The sequence below is a fragment of the Apaloderma vittatum genome, unplaced genomic scaffold (genome assembly GCF_000703405.1).
Source record: "Apaloderma vittatum isolate BGI_N311 unplaced genomic scaffold, ASM70340v1 scaffold20901, whole genome shotgun sequence".
Lineage (NCBI taxonomy): Eukaryota > Metazoa > Chordata > Aves > Trogoniformes > Trogonidae > Apaloderma > Apaloderma vittatum.
Window position 1 is genome coordinate 2,721 of NW_009697639.1, and position 19,207 is coordinate 21,927.

At 50.3% G+C, this 19,207-nt stretch overlaps 1 protein-coding gene across 1 annotated transcript in view; it reads left to right on the forward strand.

The window, feature by feature from the left end:
- Positions 1 to 18,855, forward strand: part of USP35 (ubiquitin specific peptidase 35) — a 19,873-nt gene extending 1,018 nt beyond the window's left edge. The window contains exons 4-12 of the mRNA XM_009877723.1: positions 1,109 to 1,244; positions 6,622 to 6,751; positions 8,574 to 8,675; positions 11,755 to 11,913; positions 12,657 to 12,850; positions 12,963 to 13,056; positions 14,604 to 14,710; positions 16,003 to 17,218; positions 18,685 to 18,855. Of these exons, the coding sequence (XP_009876025.1) occupies positions 1,109 to 1,244; positions 6,622 to 6,751; positions 8,574 to 8,675; positions 11,755 to 11,913; positions 12,657 to 12,850; positions 12,963 to 13,056; positions 14,604 to 14,710; positions 16,003 to 17,218; positions 18,685 to 18,855 (2,309 nt within the window). The remainder of the gene's footprint in view (positions 1 to 1,108; positions 1,245 to 6,621; positions 6,752 to 8,573; positions 8,676 to 11,754; positions 11,914 to 12,656; positions 12,851 to 12,962; positions 13,057 to 14,603; positions 14,711 to 16,002; positions 17,219 to 18,684) is intronic.
- Positions 18,856 to 19,207: the final 352 nt, after the last annotated feature.

Consider the following 19,207-nt stretch of genomic DNA (forward strand, 5'->3'; position numbering starts at 1 on the left):
GAGTGCTCCCCCCCTGTAAGTGCCCACGGCCAGGCTGGATGGAGCCTTGAACGACCTGATCTAGTGGGAGATGTCCCTGCCATGGCAGGGGGTTTGAACTAGATGATCTTTGAGGTCCCCTCCAACCCAAATCATTCTGTGACTCTACGTAAAATTTGTTGAGTTTGATGTCTGGCATGGTCCTCATCCACTCCAGAAATACAGCCACGGGTGAAATATAATAAACAAGCATCTCTAAATGTTATCTGGGGCTTTAAGCCAGGACAGCAACATCACCCCAAACTGTGCACCAGGAACTGTTAACTGGGTTGGGATATTTGCAGCACGCGTTTGTGTGTTGAGCCCTTCCCAGCATCAGCTGTGCTTGGTGGAAAGCGCCTTCTCTGCAGCTGGTTAGAGCTGGACTTGAAACCTTCTAGAGATATCTCTCGTGGCTGACTTGATGGGACCCCACAGCCTGCTTCCTGGCAGAAACTAAAGACAAAGTTAAGGAATCATTTCTCAGTGATCTAGAGGTAGGAAGCCCTACCATCTCCCTGGAGGGTGGTCATGTCTTAAGGTGGGATGGAGGATATTCATCCATCTTCTGGGGTCTTTAGGTTATTGCAGAGGGTCTCAGAAGATTTTTGGAGGTACCAGTGCCATGCAAGGCTGGGCTCTCTGCCGTGAGCTCTTGCTCCAGCCATTCCTAAGCCCACAAGGAGATGGATTTTCGGTGCCCTCCGTAGGAAAGCCTCACATTTTCAAGGTGCTCCAGGTGGGCAAACCTGCTGTCACATCCTGTTGCAATTATCTGAAGTACTTGGAGCACACAGAGGAAACTCGGGACCCAGGGCTGGCCTGAGAACCTTCTTGTGCCTGTGATCTCTTCCTCCCCTTGGGCTGCGTATGGCCCCGTGCAACAGCCTGCCTGCTATGACCCAAACTCATTCTCTTCTACACCGGGATCTGGGAACTTATCTCCACATTGCTCACTTTTACCAGCTGATTCTTTGCTCCATTTTCATAGGCAGAAATGATTTGGCGTTTAGAGACAAGAAATGACCTCAGGTGCCTCTTTTTCCCCGTGACTAACATCTTCCTGCTGGTGCTCCTCCATGTCTTGCAGAGGAACAGGAGGCACCATCCAACGCCTTGGCCAGCGTGGTCCAGTTTGTCCCTCTGGAGCTCATGGACGGCGTCATAAGAAACCTGACCAACGACGACAGCATCACCGATGTGCAAATGATGATGGCCATCGGCAGGTAGGAGAAGCTGCATCAGTGAAGGGCATCCTCAGTTTGGAGAAAATCCCACCCCAAAGGTGCACTCAGTTCCTTTGTGCGGTTTTCTCCCAGATAGATTGCCTGGAGCTGTCTAGTGAGGAGTCTGTGGGGAAAAAGGGAATTTTTGGATCCTTCCTGCCAGCCCTGAGGGCCTAGATAACTAGAATTTTGGTGATTCCATTTATCTATCTATCTATCTATTTATCTGACTGTTGGGGTTTTTTATTAGAAATTAATGCTATGGGATGCCCAAAATAAGCTCTTGAAGAGGTTTGACTTTTTTTCAAAGCTGTAGAGGGCCTTTTCTTCACAAAAAGAACTCCTTTATAGAATTTCCCACTGATCCCTGTCTCCCTTCAGAAGGACATCATCGTGTTTCACCAGTCATGGCTAAAATCTTGCCAGGGGGGCATGCCCAACGGTTTCAGTGACGCCACCTTGATCTCTGTCATAAATATGGTGCTGCTGATCGGGATCTTAGTTCTGTGCAATGTTTATCCTTGCACTTTGTGCAGACAGAGTCAATGGAGCCCTCACCAGGGCACGATGAAGAGCCGCTGCCCCCTTTGGCATCACCAGATCTTCCTTGCACACTTGTGTCCAAGTCCTGCAGCTCCTCTGAGTTCCAGTGCCTTGCTCCAGATTTGCTTAGGATTATGTCCCCTCCCTGGCAGTGCCCAAGGCCAGGTTGGACAGGGCTTGGAGCAACCTGTTCTGGTGAGAGGGGCCCCTGCCCAGGGCAGGGAGGTTGGAACGAGATGAGCTTTAAGGTCCCTTCCAACCCAAACCATTTGTGAATCAATGATCCTCAACCCATGCTTGTCTTCATAGAATCATAGAATGAATCCTAGAAGGGCCTAGGTTGGAAGGGACCTGAGAGATCATCTCATCCAACCCCTGCCATGGGCAGGGACGCCCTGAACCCGCCCAGGGTGCTTTGCTCCAGGTTCATCCAACCTGGCCTTGAACATCTCCAGGGAGGGGGCAGCCACAGCCTCTCTGGGCAATCTGGGCCAGAGTCTGGCCACCCTCACACTCAACAATTTCTTCCTAAGATCCAGCCTAAACCCAGTTTAAATCCATTTCCCCTTGTCCTGTCACTGGACACTCTTGTCAAAAGTCCCTCCTCAGCCTCCCTGTAGGTCCCTTCAGGCACTGCAGGCAGGGATAAGGCCCCCCCAGAGACTTCTCTTCTCCAGACTGAACACCCCCAGCTCCCTCAGCCTGTCCTCACAGCAGAGCTGCTCCAGCCCCTGGGTCAGCTTTGTGGCCTCCTCTGGACTCGTTCCAACAGCTCCATGTCCCTCTTACGGTGGGGACACCAGAACTGGAGGCAGGATTCGAGGTGGGGTCTCACCAGAGGGTCTTAGACGTCTCCATTTGAACGGGTGACGTTCGCAGGCAGTAGCACACACACTGTGACCTGATCTTGCTGGAAACATCTCTTTTCCTCTTCTCATTACAGGATTTATGTCCCCCACAATAAGGTTACACAGAATCATAGAATCATTAAGGTTGAAGAAACCTTTAAGATCATCAAGTCCAACCGTTAACCCAGCGCTGCCAGGCTCACCACGCCAGCAACCCACACTATTGCCGATGGGAACTTTGTGCAGAAAGGGGTTGATTCTTTTTGACTTGCTGGGGAAGGTCATGGTTTTCCCTGAGCAACCCAAGACAAAAGATTCAATTATCAGTTCAGTTCTTAACCGCCTTCTCCCTCTTTTTCTCCTTCGGGCAACCTGCTGCCACAGGCTCCAGGCGATGAACCCTCGGAGAGCACCAGTGTCTAAATATAGAGGTTGCAAAATCGGTTCCATCATGCCTTAAAACATTCTTTGTCACGCAGAAGGATGAGTAAATGATTACTCAGAATTAGCCAAACATTAAGCAGAGCCTGCAGAAGTGTAATTAAGATCACTTAGGAGAAACGCGGAAGTTTTTGGCGTGTTTAAAGCAAACAGGGCCCCCAGAAAACTGCATGACCGCCGGGCATGTGATGAGTGCCTGTGCTCCATGCCTGGAAAAATCAGATTAAAATGTACGAGTCGGAAGGATCTTCCAGCTCAGACAGAATTCTCTTCCTCCAGGGTTTGGATTGGGGAGTTAGTATCAGGGGAAGAAACTGGAGGTGGGATGGAGCTTCTGATCACAGAATCACAGAGTTACTGAGACGGGAAAAGACCTCTGAGATCATCAGGGCCAGCCAGATCGAGCCCTTAAAGAACAAATAAAGGCAAAAAAACCTGCAAGCCTGGCACCTGTTGGTCTAAGCACACTGCAGTCTCTTTTAGAGTTTGCCTCTTTTCAGATAAACTCCATTAATGTGCATCCATGACTTCAGAAGCACTCACTGATTTGTGATTTTAATTTATTTTTTTTTTTTCCCTGGAGCGTGTATATCTGTTTCAAAGTGCCCAGGTCCAGGTGGAGAAGGCATCTGCCATCACGCAGCGATGCAGCCACTTACTGCCTCTGGAAATCAGGATTTGAGCTTTTCCGAGTTTAGCGTGCCCGATCCATGGCTGCTCTTTAGAATCAGGACCCTGGCTGCCCGAATGTTTGTGGAACTTGCAATGTGGAAAATGCAATACGAATTTAAAATGTAATTTCTTCCCACTGCAGCAATGGAGGAAAGCAGTAGGCAGGACTGCAATTTAGACACTAGTGCTGGTAAAACACAGATTAAAGTGACCAAGGTTATTTTATGCTTGTGTGAAAGCAGACAGGGTGAAGAGGGACCTTTGGAGTCACCTCCCTGCTTTATTGGCGTTGACATTCCAGACCAGGAAGGGCTTTTGCTCCCACTGTTCTTCTGTCACAGCCGCCCCACCACCGGGCTGCTTTAATGGTTCGAATCTCTCTCCTAATAGCCAGCCTAGAAGTACTTCTGGGCATCTTATTGTTCATTTGTTCTCATGCCAACAAAAGTAGCTGAAATAGCTCTTTTTCCTCCCTGGTGTTTATTCCTTCAGTGGATGCAGGCAGAGCAGCCTGTTCCCATCTCTGCTTCCCTGTGGCTGTGCTGAGCAAGCACAGGTTATTTTAAGCTTCTCTTGCAGGAAATGTTCTTCATTGCCCTGACCACCCTAACTGGCTTTTTCAACACCTGATCCCACTTCAGGTCATCGGTCTTAGACATGGGTGGTGACGTTTGTGCACCATGTTGCAGGTGCTGTTCATCGTGGCCCTTGGCAACAGCTTGGAAGGTCATTGTTTCGCCGTGGAAAACACCTTTTCTTCTTCACCAAAACATGGTGCTGGTGTTTCCCATGGCTACTGTTAAACGGGGAGCTCCTAGTCACCTGGTGTCTGGTTGGTTGTGGTCAAGCACACAAGTTACCATCACGTGGCCTCCATTGCTTGTGCTTTGCCTGCGTTTGGAATTCATACTTCTCCTCCCAGTTCCACATTTCTAATCCTCAGGGTCTTCCTCGTGATACCTTGATCCTCCTCTTTGTGTTGATGGTGCCTCCCAGCTTTGCATCATCACGGACTTCACGGCCCTGTGCAGGAAGTTTGTGCTAACATCATTAGATCCTGCTGCTACCTTACGGGTAGCCAGTCAGATATGATTGACTTCTGTCCTTTGACTAGAAATTCCTGTATCCTGACTCAGGGACCCGTGGTAACCCCCTGCGGCGTGCAATCCCTTCTTCCCAGTCATCCCCTCATTGCCCGTCTTCACTGGAGGAACTATCTTCCCATAACGCACCGCGTCGAAGTTAACGGGGGCGTTAAAACTCACCAGAGTTGAATTTCACCTGATGGAACTCACCAACTCCCCTTGGCACGAGCTCTTCAACTCTTGTATCGTTGCTCTTGTTTCCATTCCCAAATCTTTCATCTGCCTCCTCTTTGTCACCCCGATCAACTCCTTCTTCCTGAAGAGGATGTGTTTAGTCTGGAAGTCACATCGAGAGGCCATATCATACCTCCTATCACTGTCACACCTTCTCTCTGCAGTGACGGCTTTTCTTATTCTCCTCTGACACAAATGTCTGTGGAAGCTTTTCTGGTATTTGCCTAATTATTCAACTTGCCTTGCCTTTTGGTGTTTCTCAGCATCCCAACATATTCTGCTCTTCCATCTTTCCTTACTGCCTAGCTTTTTATTTTTCCAGTTCCTCATAGACTTCACTTATTCCTGCTCTTTGCCTTGTGGTGGTTACTTATCCGTGTTCCCTTCGTACATTTTGCATGACATACAGGCTGATAAGCCAAAAAGCAAGATAGCTGGGCTGAGGTGGGAGACTCAAAATCTGGGCTATCCTCAACTCAAAAGTCAGCAGAAATGGTTAGCAGAGTTTGGCCCTTGGAGAACCCAAGCCTTAGTTACTTCCCATTTTTGTTAAACATTAAACAGAAGCCGTGTGTCACCGCTTAGTCTGAGGTTATTTTTTTGAGTGACTTCTGTAAAGTGCTTATTACTTACAGAAACATGACATCATGTTGCTTGAGTGGCTGTAGGTGAAATTTGTCAGCTGCGACATTCAGGAATATCTGGCTTCTGCTAGGGATACCACTATTTTCCTTTTTAATGCATTTCTGGAAATCAATATTTCCTTCCCCAGAGAGTGAAAAGATCTGTAGCTGAGTGGATTTTCCTCACCAGTAACAATGCAGACCTCATACCAGTACATACAGAGCATCATCAAAGTGTTAAAAAACTTGAACTCAAGTTAGTTGAGCCAAGTTAGTGGAAGAAATTCCCAATTTCTTCTGTGGACTTGGGTCTGGTCCCTCGACAAACCACAATGTGATGAACTGGGTTTGTTTAGTCTGGAGAAGAGGAGGCTGAGAGGAGACCTTATTGCCCTCTACAACTACCTAAAAGGAGGCTGTAGTGAGGCTAGTGCTGGTCTCTTCTCTCTAATTACTAATGACAGGACAAGGGGAAATGGCCTCAAGTTGCGTCAGGGTAAGTTTAGGTTGGATATTCGGAGGAAGTTCTTTCCTGAACGAGTGGTGAGGCACTGGAACAGGCTGCCCAGGGAGGTGGTGGAGTCACCAACCCTGGAGGTGTTTAAACAAAAAGTAGATCTAGCACTTGAGGCTGTGGTGTAGTGGTTGGGTGTGCTGGGATGAAGGTTGGACTAGATGATCTTCAGAGGTCCCTTCCAACCCCTGACATTCTGTGATTCTGTGATTCTGTGATTCTGTGATTCTGTGATTCTGTGACATTGGGGTAATTCCACTTCAGGCTCTGCTGTGCTTTGAATAACACGTGAGATGCTTTAGGAAGAGTCTCTCTTACTGACTAGGCACAAATCTGGAGGAGCTTTAACCCACAGCGGAGCTTGGCTTCCACAGTATGTGCATCAAATTTAATTTAAGAGTTTTTATTTCATTTCAGGATGATCGACTGGGTGTCCTGGCCCCTGGGGAAGAACATAGACAAGTGGATCATTGCTCTGCTGAAGGGTCTGGCTGCGGTGAAAAAGTTCAGCATCTTGATTGAGGTCACCCTTTCGAAAATTGAAAAGGTCAGTGGGCTCTTTCAGACGTGGGTGGGAACAACGGGCTTCTCCTTGCACCTGAAAGATCTTCTTGCCTTTCAACTGAATGAGGAGGATATGTGCCTTGAGAGGTACAGAAAAGAGCGCGCCGTCCCAAGGGGCTTTGGAGGGACTGATGTGTCCCCCGCACCCTCGGCGAGTGTTTCTGTGCTGTGCGTGAGCTGCTGGGCTGATTCTGGTTTTGCAAGTTCTCCAGAGCAACCTGCAGTTCTTTAGGTCTTGGTACGCGGAGATGCTGAAGTCTTCAAGGTTATGAAATAAGAGAAGCCAAGGATTTTCAAGCCAACCCAACATTACCCTTCCCAAACTATGGAGCTCTCGTAAAATTCACTGTTGGGAATGCGACGCGCTCTCCTTCAGCTGAGCCTGGATCAGTGCTGGTTGCCTCAGGCAGAATACAGACCAGTGAGCCATCAGCGCTCCTCACAGTCCCAGCTCAGTTTTAAAGCCCACGCCCTGGCCTTAGTTCATTTACGAGCGCAGGTAAAGCCCCCGCTGCCGTGGCCATCCCCTGTTTCGCATTTGCTGCTCTCTGAAAACCGTGTGACCAGGCGCTGAGATTGGTCACCACTTCAAAAACATTTCCCATGTTGCAGTCTTGTTCCCTCCTTTGTATAACAGGGACAATGCCTGGCTGAGCCTCCAGTGAAAGCCACCCTACAAGTTATCACAACCATAATTACCAGGACTGGAACGTGGTCAATAGCTGCATTTGTCCCTGTGATCCTCACGTGCGTTGAGCAGCGGGAGGGTGATCGAACATCTCTGGCTTTTCGTTACCTTTCCTTCCGTTGTTAATGCCTGTGAAAAGGCACTTAAGATAACCTGTGATTTTTGGCAACTCTAAAGGTACAGAATCGTACATCATAGAGTCATTGGGGTTGGAAAAGACCTTCAAGGTCATCAAGTCCAACTGCTCACCCAGTCCCTCCAGGGCTGGTGACTCAACCCTCCATAATATCATTACTCACCCTTTGCAAAGGCCTCTGTTTTCTATCTCTTTGCACAAAAGGTTGGTCATAAAGTTCCAGATTGCACAATAAATCAGAAGAGGCACATTTTAGAAAATCTGGCATCTCTCCTTGCTTTGTGTCACCCATCAGGAGGTGCAAGGGTGTCACAGAGGTCTGCACCTCACCATGCACAAGCCTGAAAAGGTGAAGATGGTCAAGGGACTGAACATCTCTGCTGTGAAGAGAGACTGAGAGACCTGGGGCTGTTCAGCCTGGAAAGGAGACGGCTGAGAGGGGACCTTATGAACGTAGAGAAATATCTGAGGGGTGGGGGTCAAGGGGAAGGGGACAATCTCTGCTCAGTGGTGCCCAGCAATGGAACAAGGAATAATGGGTTTGAGTTAGAACGTGGGAAGTTCCAGATCAACCTGAAGAGAAACTTGTTGGCTGTGCGAGTGCCGGAGCCCTGGCCCAGGCTGCCCAGAGAGGGTGTGGAGTCTCCTGCTCTGGAGACTTTCCAACCCCGCCTGGACGCGTTCCTGTGGGGCTGCCCTGGGTGACCCTGCTCTGGCAGGGGGTGGCACTGGGGGATCTCCAGAGCTCCCTTCCAACCTTGACCACCCTGTGATTCTATGATTTTATGATTCTATGATAATCCATTTTAGACATGCTCTGGAGAAGAGATGACTCTGGAGACCTGGCTGCAGGCTGCTTGCTTCAACATCCAACGGGGAGCAGGAACAGAGCAGCAGCTGCAGGAGATGCCCCTTCCCCTGCATGTTGCAGTGCCATCCTGTCTTCTTATTTTCTTTTTTTTTTTATATCTTCCCCACCAGGTCTTTTCCAAGTTGCTGTACCCCATCGTGAGGGAGGGGGCTTTGTCCGTCCTGCAGTACATGCTGCTGAGCTTCCAGCACTCCCACGAGGCGTTTCACTTGGTAAGGCTGCGTCTGGCTCTTGGGTGAAGGCATTGCCCCGAGTGCAGCAGTGGGGCAACACGGGTGGGAGACAACCTAAGGTGCTGAGATATTGTGGAATATTTCCCTCAACTTCTTGATTTGTGGGTGTTATCTCTTGTCCCAAGTTGCTAATGATAGGACAAGAGGAAATGGCCTCAAGTTGCACCAGAGGAGGTTTAGATTGGATATTAAAAAAAATTCCTTTCCTGAAAGAGTGGTGAGGTGTTGACACAGGCTGCCCAGGGCAGGGGTGGAGTCCCCATCCCTGGAGGTGTCAGAGACCGTGCAGATGTGGCACTTGGGGACATGGTTTAGTGGTCACAGTGGTGTTGGGTAGATGGTTGGACTTGATGATCTTAGAGGTCTTTTCCAACCTTAATGATTCTGTGGTTCTGTGATTTCACAGAATGATGTAAACCCAACCCTGCCCATCCGCTTGCTGCCTGTCCTGGCAGCTGCAGGTGGCCTCTGGGAGCCTCTTTTGCACCCACACAGCTTTTTGGGCACAATGGAACCAGTGCTGAGATGTGGAGCCAAGGCCTGGGCCTCAAAGGAGTTTGTTGCCACAGACAGAGCAACCACCCCATGTCAGAGAATAGGGTGCAGAGAAGTGAGGCTTTGCTTTCTCCTCTGATAGTTCCTCCCATTTCTTTTGGGGCTGACGAGCTGGATGGTTCATCTTCAGGGATAAACCAGTATAAACGTGCTTGGGGCTTGGCCCTTCCAGAATTGTGCCATGTGTGCACGCGCCACCTTCTTCTGCGGTGCTTCACTGGCTGGAGGAGTGATCTCTATGGGCAATTTCATCTCCGTGGTCCTCTCTCAACTTCAAAGCCCACCAGCTGAGGGGCTGGTTAGTGCAAATATCTTGGCTGGCCTGTCGAGCCCCCCGGAGGGTCTCCTCAGGGATGGCTGCAGCGCTCTTGCAGTCATTTTAACCTGGTTTTCTCCAGCCCTGCGAGCGGAATAGAAAGTTCCCTTCTTCCATGCTCTCTCTCCTGCTGAGCCGTTCGGCCGTCCGAGTCCTGCTCTGTGTTGTCCATAACGTAGCAGAAAATCCTGATGGTCAGCATTGCCCACCTTGTCTGGGTCAACCACAAACCTGCACTATCGTGTTTTGCCTCAAGAAGGAAAGCGGAGGAGGCAGAGGGGTGGCCTGGGGCAGGAGGGTGACCTGACCCGGGTTGGCTTAGGGTGGTTTTTCAGGGGCAGGTTTAGAAGATACGGTGACATATTTGCTCCCACTCTTTCAGCCGAGCGTGGTCGATGTTGCCCCTCCAGCTTCGGGATGCGTTAGGTGAAGCCTTTGCATTGAGACCGTCTCGGAGAGTTCAGGCAGTGGAGGATGGGGAATATATTCATAAACAGCCCTTGCTGGTTCCTAAGCAGGTAGCTGACTGTCCATGGGGTTCTCAATGGGCCCTGTCCCACGTATGACCCCAAATTGTCACCAACATGTGGCATCCGGGACCATTTCTTGAAGGGATGGGTCATCTTTCAAAGCACTGCACAGCACCAGTGCAATAGGACTCAGAGACCAGGTCAGAACACTTCTCCTTCATGAATTCCCTGCTGTTAAAAGAAAAAAACTCCACTTGTCGCAGCATTTGAATCTCCTGTTTTCATTTGAATCTCCTGTTTTCATTTTCACAGTGATATTTTATATTTTACTTTGGCTGTTGACACTAAGGCACGGCTCTGCTTCTCGCTGGCATTGCCTCTGCAACACTGCAGTTGAAAAGCAAAACTGAAGGCAGAGACTTGCTTGTGGTGATTCAACTGATAAAAGCAGTGATGGAAAACCACTCCTATTAATATCTGATTTTTTTTCGTTAAGACCGTTACGTTTGGCTTGCCACTTAAAGTTCTCAGAACAAACAGCTAAGGCTGGCTAAAAAGCAAAGCTAGCCAACATTTTCCACTGTCTTCTTTTCATTCCTCAGCTGCAGACACTTCAAATGAACCTGAATTTCTCAAGAAACTCTTCCACTTCTAAAAATAGGGTCGTTCCAATGGATTGTCTTCAGCTGGGCGTCTCGGTTTTGAAACCTTCCAGAACCTATCGGCTGCTCTTGGCTCGATGGTTTCCATCTGCAGCCCAGCAAGCACAAATTTCCTCCCCTAGTTTTAAAGAAGTGGGCACAGACCTGGCTTGCTTCTTATCTTTCTGTCTTTGCCCTGGCACCTTGGAAGGGTTTTGAGAACTGTTCCCATCCCAGCTTGGCACGATATTGATCTATAAAATGGTGTTGGGGTTCATTTTCTTCCCCAACAAAACCTTCCATTTGAAAAAGAAATAGTTAACATCTCCAACATTTTGAGGAGAAAGAAAGGGAGAAAGAAGAGAGGAAGAGGAAAGGAGGACGAGAGGACCAGACTGGAGATCCTGAGACTTTATTCCAGGATTGTTCTGGGGTAAAAATAGCATAAAATAAGATGAAAAAGGTTGCGTAAGCACCCAAGGTCACTGTGGAATGTCTGCAGGGTTGGGAATAGGTTATTAATTCTCCAAACAGATGCGGGGTCAGCAGAGGGTGCCCGTGAGCAATGTTTTTGCCTCTGTCTTTAAATTTTCTAGATGAAAGCAAACGAACAGCAGCGCTGGTTATGGCCCTGCCGCCACCCATCCGGCTGTAGGGATTCCAGTTTAGTTTATAGAGTATGAAATAAAAGGTAGCAGACCCAATAGTGCTTCTTGTGGGCTAATTCGTGGGTCCTGGAGGTGTGAACCTGACAGTCAGGGCAGAACGCTCCTTTCCACCTTGGGTGTGTGATGTAGTGGAGATTTTACCGCACAGAAAATGATCGCAGCATGGCAAAGCAGTCGCCTGAACCTGCAGGAGTCCTGAACGTGAAGCCCTCACAGGTCTGTGGTGTTTGCGCTGCTCAAGTCAACAGAAGAGTTGCCACTGAGTTCATAGGGTGAAGGGTGAAGTCCAGAATGGGACTGAGAACTCTCCTTTCTGACTGGGGGATGAATTTCATTTCCCTGCACATGTGTCAAACCTCCGCGAGTAATTTGGAGCCATTTTTAATGTAGCGAGTTTTCCTTTTCCAGCTGCTCCCTCACATCCCCAGGCTGGTGGCCTCTCTGAAGAAGGAGAACTCCAACTCTGCCACCAGCTCCCTGGAGCAGCTGGCCGAGCTCATCCACTGCATGTTCTTCCGCTTCTCAGGATTTCCAGACCTCTACGAACCCGTCCTAGAAGCGGTTAAAGTAAGACACGCACCTCTCGGCCGTTTGGGGCTGTTCAGCCTGGAGAAGGATGTGGGGAGACCTGATGGCACCTCCTCATGCCTGAAGGGGCTACCGGAGAGCTGGGGAGGGACTCTTGCTCAGGGACTGTAGGGATGGGACAAGGGGTGACGGTTTCAAACTGAAAGAGGGAGATTTAGATGAGATATTAGGAAGAAATTTTTTTTCTGTGAGGATGGGCAGACCCTGGCACAGGTTGCCCATGGAAGCTGTAGCAGCCCCCTCCATGGCAATGCCCTAGGCCAGGCTGGATGGGGCTTGGAGCGACCTGGGCTGGTGGGAGAGGTCCCTGCCCAAGGTCCTTTCCAGCCCAAAGCATTCTCTAATTTGAGGATTTTTCCATTTTCCATAGGGAAATGGCAACTTAGTTTGCAGCCTAGTGCGGAGGGGCTGTGCTTCTGGTAGGAATGTCCCAACCTTGACACCTCACGTTGTAGAAGAAAGAGTTTAAAATTCTGCCCCTCGAGTTGAAGCGAGATGCTTCTCTTATGGAGGGTCTGCAGAACTCTTGGTCTTCTAATTAGGAATGCCTCTGAAAGACCAATACTAGGAGCTAAACACTTGCTTGCACAGATGCACGGTCATGTGGAGAGCAGGGGAAATGAGTTGCGTGAATGCCTCTAGCAGAGGAGTTTTACAGTTGCCCTTTACTAGTTCTTCACGTGGAAAGATAACGATTTGTAAGACAAATCTCTCTTCCCAAGGCTCTTCCTATTCCAAACGAAGACCGGATTAAACATCTCTTGGGACAAAATGCTTGGACCTCCCAGAAGAACGAGCTGGCCTGCTTCTACCCACGCCTGGCGTCCAAGTCAGAGACGGGCAAGATCGGGTTAATTAACTTGGGAAACACCTGCTACATGAATAGCATCCTACAGTCCCTTTTCATGGCTTCGGAGTGAGTTTTTTGCTCCTTTGCTCCTGCTCAAGACGTCTCCAGGGGTTGCTTGTCGCACCCCGCGCTGAGTTTTTTGCATCTTACGGTTTCTACCTCTGCTTTTCTTTTGCAGCTTTCGGCATTCGGTGTTGAATTTAACCGAGGGCAACTCCCAGCCCCTGATGACAAAGCTCCAGTGGCTCTTTGCGTTTTTGGAGCACAGTCAGGTAATTATTTCATGTTCTAGTTATTTGTTTGGACTGTCGGCTGCGGAAAGGCTCGTCTCCAAGTTGCTTCCTGCCGGCTCCGACACACTGATAAGGAGCTGTGGATCTCGGTGGGTTTTTGTAAAGGGGTGAATTTTGTTTGTGTGAAAGAGGCTGGGTTTTGGGGGTGGAGGAGGCAAGCTCCTATCACCCACAAAAGCGAGCTGTGTTCCCGCCAGTCTGTGATCTTCCTGGGTCGGGCTGATGTAATAACTAACAGTTTTGACAACGATGTCCATTCGGTGATCGTTAACATGTGTGGCCAGCTGAAAAGCCTGTTGTTATAAACCAGAGGGATTTGTTTCTGCTGCACAGCAAAGATCAGACCGGAGCTCGTTCGTCCCCTTGCTGCACAGCGAAGTGCAAGGAGTGGAAGAAAATTGCATTAAAAGTGGCTTTGTTAGAGAATAACAATACAAAAAAACCCCCCACCCCTTAGTTTCCAGATGCTTCAAATCCTCTGTGAGTAAAATAAAAATAGTTCTCGTAAATTATTTGTGAATGCTTTCTTGACAAATGTGAAAATTAGTGTGAGTGACTCCTGGAGATACAGCTGCGTCACATCTAGATCCTCTCTTGGAAATACATCCTTCTGTATCTGGAAGGGCATGATTTGCAAAATCTGATGAATTTTCCCTAGCTGAGAAAGCACTCATCTTCTCTGTTTCCCAAGCCTTGACTGACAGAGGTGGCTTGTTGCATTGTGATATCACTTCGTTACAGATGACTTCTTGGGGAAACTCGTAGACAACCTGTTAAATTTCATATTTGGCCATGGAAAAGTCTGGTTTTTGGTGCCAGGTTGCGGTGTCGGTGATCTCTGATGAGCAAATACAGAAGCATATTTTCTTGTTCTGTACTTTATGGTTAATAGTTTCCTGCTAATTTCCTAATAGCCTTCTAGTTAGTTTTTTTCCTTTGGGCTGTTCTTAAAGTCACTTCTTTGCAAACGATGGGTCGTTTTCCATGTTAATTAGGCAGCAGCTTCCTAACAGTAGCGATTACATTATGTGATAATGCCTGCCTGCAGTGATCAGAATGATGGGTGGAAGTTTAGTGGATTTTTTTCTTTTTTTTTTCTTTTTTTTTTTCATATAATGAAAGGATTCGGTGAGAGGAGATCCTGATCAAATTAAACAGAGCATCAAATTAAATTCAGGCTGAATTAAGTAGAAGTCCCTGGGTCAGGCCAATAAACCATTCTAAAACTGAAGGAAGAAATAAAGATGTGGATAGTTTAGAGGAGCAGATGTAAAATGATGGCTAAGGAAATTCAGCCTTACAGTCCTGGCTTGCGGCAAAGCAAGAAAATCTTCCTGTGCACTGAAATTAGCCCTTGTAGGGGAAAAAAAAAAGACAAAAAAAGGACTTTATCAGGCACACAAGTGCATCTCATTCCCAGTCAAGCAGCCAGGAAGACCCTCCTCTCCCCGTTCCTCGCCCTGTGTGAAGAGAGAACTAAATCCCGAGGATTAAATGCTCTTCTCCTTCTCCTGTGTTGCTGCCAGCGACCTGCCATCTCCCCTGAGAGCTTCCTCTCTGCCTCCTGGCCTCCCTGGTTCACCCCCGGCGCCCAGCAGGACTGCTCCGAGTACCTCAAGTACCTGCTGGACCGGTACGTGACAAGAGCTGCGACGTGACGACGGCGTCCCAACACCTGACGTGATGTTTGGTGTTGACCTCATGGGGCTGGCGCCCCGGGGGAGCTGGGAGGGTGGAGGTTTTAGGGTGAAAGATGCTGAGGCTGGTCCAGGGATCCTTGATGAAACCCTGCTCGGGTAAGGTCAGGGTTTAGGTCAGTTTGAAAATTTGTCCCTTTGCTCTGAAGGCAAAGGGAATTGTACCCAGTTCAGAGATTCGCCTGACAAGCTGCTCAGCCTCCTTTTGTAAAGAGTTGATTTTTGCCTTTCTCTTACCTAGAAATCCCCAGTTTCTGCTGTCATAGAATCAATATAGAATCATAGAATCAATCCTAGAATCCTAGAATCACAGAATGGTTGGGATTGGAAGGGACCTTGAAGATCATCCAGTTCCACCCCCCTGCCCTGGGCAGGTACACCTCTCTCCCACCAGCCCAGGTTGCTCCAAGCCCCGTCCAGCCTGGCCTTGGGCACCTCCAGGGACGGGGCATCCACACGCTCCTTGGGCAACCTGTGCCAGTGCCTCACCACTCTCATGGGGAAGAATTTCTTCCTTAGATCTACTCTAAATCTACCTTCTTGCAGTTTCAGGCCATTGCCCCTTGTCCTATCCCTACAGCCCCTGACCAAGAGTCCCTCCCCAGCTCTCCTGTAGCCCCTTTCATGGATTGGAAGGCCACTATTAAGTCACCTCAGAGCCTTCTCTTCTCCGGCTCCCTCAACCTTTCTTCATAGCAGAGCTGCTCCAGCTCTCTGAGCATCTTCGTGGTCTCCTCTGGACCCACTCCAGCAGCTCCACGTCCTTCTTGTGCCGTGGGCTCCAGAGCTGGCCGCAGCACTGCAGGTGGGGGCTCACCAGGGCAGAGCAGAGGGGCAGGATCCCCTCCCTCACCCTGCTGGTCACCCTCCTTTGGGTGCAGCCCAGGAGACGAGTCACTTTCTGGGCTGCAGGTGCACCCTGCTGGCTCGTGTTGAGTCTCTTGTCAACCAACATGCCCAAGTCCCTCCCTTCAGGGCTGCTCCCACGCTGCTTTCCACCCAACCTATATTTTTCCTTGTCCCAGAGGTCCCTCCAGAAGCTGGGGGGTCAATGGCATATGGAGATCTCAGGTTCCCAAATCCTACCCAGCTCCTCCCCACCTTCTGGGCACTAGCAGGTTAACCCCGAGTAACCACTTGGGATGGAGAACAGAACCCCTGCTTTAGAAACTACCTCTTGATGTTGTGTTGGTGCATAATTCAACGTTTTTTTTCCTCTCTGCCAAAGATTACACGAAGAAGAAAAAACAGGAAAAAGGATCTACCAGAAACTCAAGGAATCCAACTTGATGTCTCAGGCGGTGGAGCATCATTGCTTAAACAAGACGTTGATTGAGAAGATGTTTGGGGGTAAAATGATGACAAAGATCCGCTGCTTGAAGTGTCTGAACGTCTCCTCCCGAGAAGAAGCCTTCACTGACCTGTCCCTGGCTTTTCCCCCGCCGGACAGGCACGTGTGTGGGAGCACGTCTGTTTTACCAGTGGAAGAAATCGGGCCACAGTTTATTGAACCTCCTGAAAACCCAAGCCAGCTTACGGAGTCTCCCTGGATCCCGAGGAAGGTCCCCATGGCCGGAGACCCTGCAGCCCCACCAATGCTGGTGGAAACTTTGGGTTTCCAGGAGCCAGGAGAAGCAGCGATTCCCTCAAGTGGCAACGCTGTTGGCCCGGAGGCAGCCAAAGACCCTCTCTCATCTTTTGGGGAGCAGGCTTGTGCTCCCAAGGACTCCAGATCTGTCCCAGATTTGATCAACTATTTTCTATCTCCGGAGAGACTGACAGCAGAGAATAAATACCACTGTGAGAAATGCGCGTCCCTGCAGGACGCCGAGAAGGTGGCGGAGCTGACGGAGGGGCCGCACTACCTCATCCTCACGCTGCTGCGGTTCTCCTTCGACCCGCGGACTATGAAGAGGAAGAAAATCTTGGACAACGTCTCCATCCCGGTAGTACTCAAGCTGCCCGTCCTCGTCTCCCCGGAGGAAACCGAGGAGGTTTGCAGGCGTGGAAAGGACAGGGCTGCCACGGGAAGCGGCTTCACGTCGGTTGTGTATGACCTCTGCAGCGTGGTCGTGCACTCGGGAATCTCCTCCGAGAGCGGCCACTACTACTGCTACTCCAGGGAGTGCACTGACACCGTTCCCCACGGCCAGCCCCGCGACGGGGCCCCCAAACCGGCCTCCGACAGGCCGTTGGACTTTGAAATCCAGTGGTACCTCTTCAACGACACCAGAGTTTCCTTCTCCTCCTTTGAATCGGTCAGCAACGTCACCTCTTTCTTCCCCAAGGACACTGCCTACGTCCTCTTCTACAGGCAGCGGCCGGGCAGGCAGAGCTTGGTGCTGCACGAGGCTCTGGCCGAGGCTGGCCTCCTGCACGGGGAACCCTCCCTCCACAAGGACTTGATGGAAGCCATTTCCAAAGACAACATCCTCTACTTGCAGGTAACTTTGCAGCTGCCCGGCTCACGGGCCACCTTCCCACCCATCCGAGCAGCACTGGGGTCGTGTCCCCTACCTGCTCTCTGAAGCCAAAACCCTTTTCCTTTTTAGCATCTGGGTATAAAAGGGGCTGCAGTTTCCCTGATGAAATTGGATGTCGAATCATAGAATCCCAGAATCCTTCAGGTTGGAAAAGCCCCCTGGGATCATCAAGTCCAACCACTGATCCTACTCTACAGAGCTCACCCCTAAACCATCTCCCCCAACCCCACATCTCAGTGACCTTGAAACCCCTCCAGGGGTGGGGACTCAACGCCCTCCCTGGGCAGCCTGTGCCAAGCTCTGACGGCTCTTTTTTGGACGGCTCTTGCTGGGAAAACATTTTCCTGCTGCCCAGTGTGACCCTGCCCTGGTGCAGTTTGCAGCCGTTCCCTCTGGTTCTGTCGCTCACTCCCAGTGAGAAGAGACCAGCCCCAACCTCTCCACAACGTCCTGTCAGGCAGTTGCAGAGAGGGATGAGGGCTCCCCTCAGCCTCCTCTGCTTCAAACTCAACAGCCCCAGCTCCTTCCATCGCTTTTCCTCAGATTTATTCCCCAGCTCCTTCATCACATTTATTCCCCAGCTCCGTCGCCCTCCTCTGCACTCGCTCCAGCTCCAAGGTTGGTGCTCAGGGTTGACTTGCTGTTGTCAGCCCTGGGCAGCTCTGCCTGGTATTTTCTCCCATATGCCTGAGGAAGATGCATGAGCTGGAGATACAAACTAGAGCAGATTTCATTCAACTGACAGAGTCCAACCCTCTCCAAACAGCAGCATCCCAAAGGACAGGGGGAATTTGAGGGGTCACCCAGAGGTGATGCGGAAGGGCTGGGGTTTTTTGATCGCTGGAGAGATGCAGTGCTTTGCTGCGTCCCTCCTGCTGAGCTCTAGAGATGACCATATGGCTTCTCCTCCTGGAGAAGAGAAGGCTCCGGAAGGGGAGACCTTAGAGCAGCCTCCCCGTGCCTGAAGGGGCTACAGGAGAGCTGGGGAGGGACCCTTGGTCAAGGCTGGTAAGGACAGGATGAGAGGTGATGGTTTCAAACTGTAAGAGGGAGATTTATATGAGATTTAGGAAGAAATTCTTCCCTTTGCGAGTGGTGAGGCCCTGGCACAGGTCACCCAGAGCAGCTGTGGCAGCCCCTCCCTGGCAGTGCCCAAGGCCAGGCTGGACGGGGCTTGGAGCAACCTGGGCTGGTGGGAGGGGTCCCTGCCCAGGGCAGGGGGTGGAATAAAATGAGCTTTAAGGTCCCTTCCAGTCCAAAGCGTTCCATGATTGTCACCCCAGTTTAGTTCGGAGGAGGCTCCCAGGGGCAACCGAACAGGCTCCCAGCTCCTCAGGGAAGGTGGGAGCATCCCCCCACCCGAGTCATTTAGCCACAGATGCCGTAGAATATATCCTTGTGGTTTTTTTCCCCCTTCCTTCTCCCAGGAGCAGGAAAAAGAAGCAAGGAACAGAGCTGCCTACATCTCCGCCTTGCCGAAATCCCCGCTGTGGTGGAGAGACTTTGACAGGGACAAGGATGACGACAACTCGTCGGGGGGCTGCAGCCCAGCTGCGGGTGGGGGTGGATCCGGCTCCTTTCATGGACTTGTCTTCTAGCCAATGGATTAAACCCAGTAGTCAATGTCCACGGGGCCAAGCCAAAGCCAAAGGCTCCTCTTCCTCACCCTGATGAGAGCGAGCATCTCAGAGAAGGACTTGGGGAAGATTTCAATGCAAAAGGACTCAGGGGTTGATTTGGAGGCGCCTGGAGGGTCCCACCGCTTCCTATGCACTTGGTCTTCACGCCTTAATGTACCTAAGCTATCGCGGAGATGAGCAGCTGCCGACAGCTCGGAGAAGTGCCCTTTTGCTTCAGCGTAGCCGTGTCTTGCCTGCTGTGAGCCATGCCACCATCCCAGGGAGGGGACTGGGACAGGAACAGGGATGCAAATGGACCCAGCATGGTCCC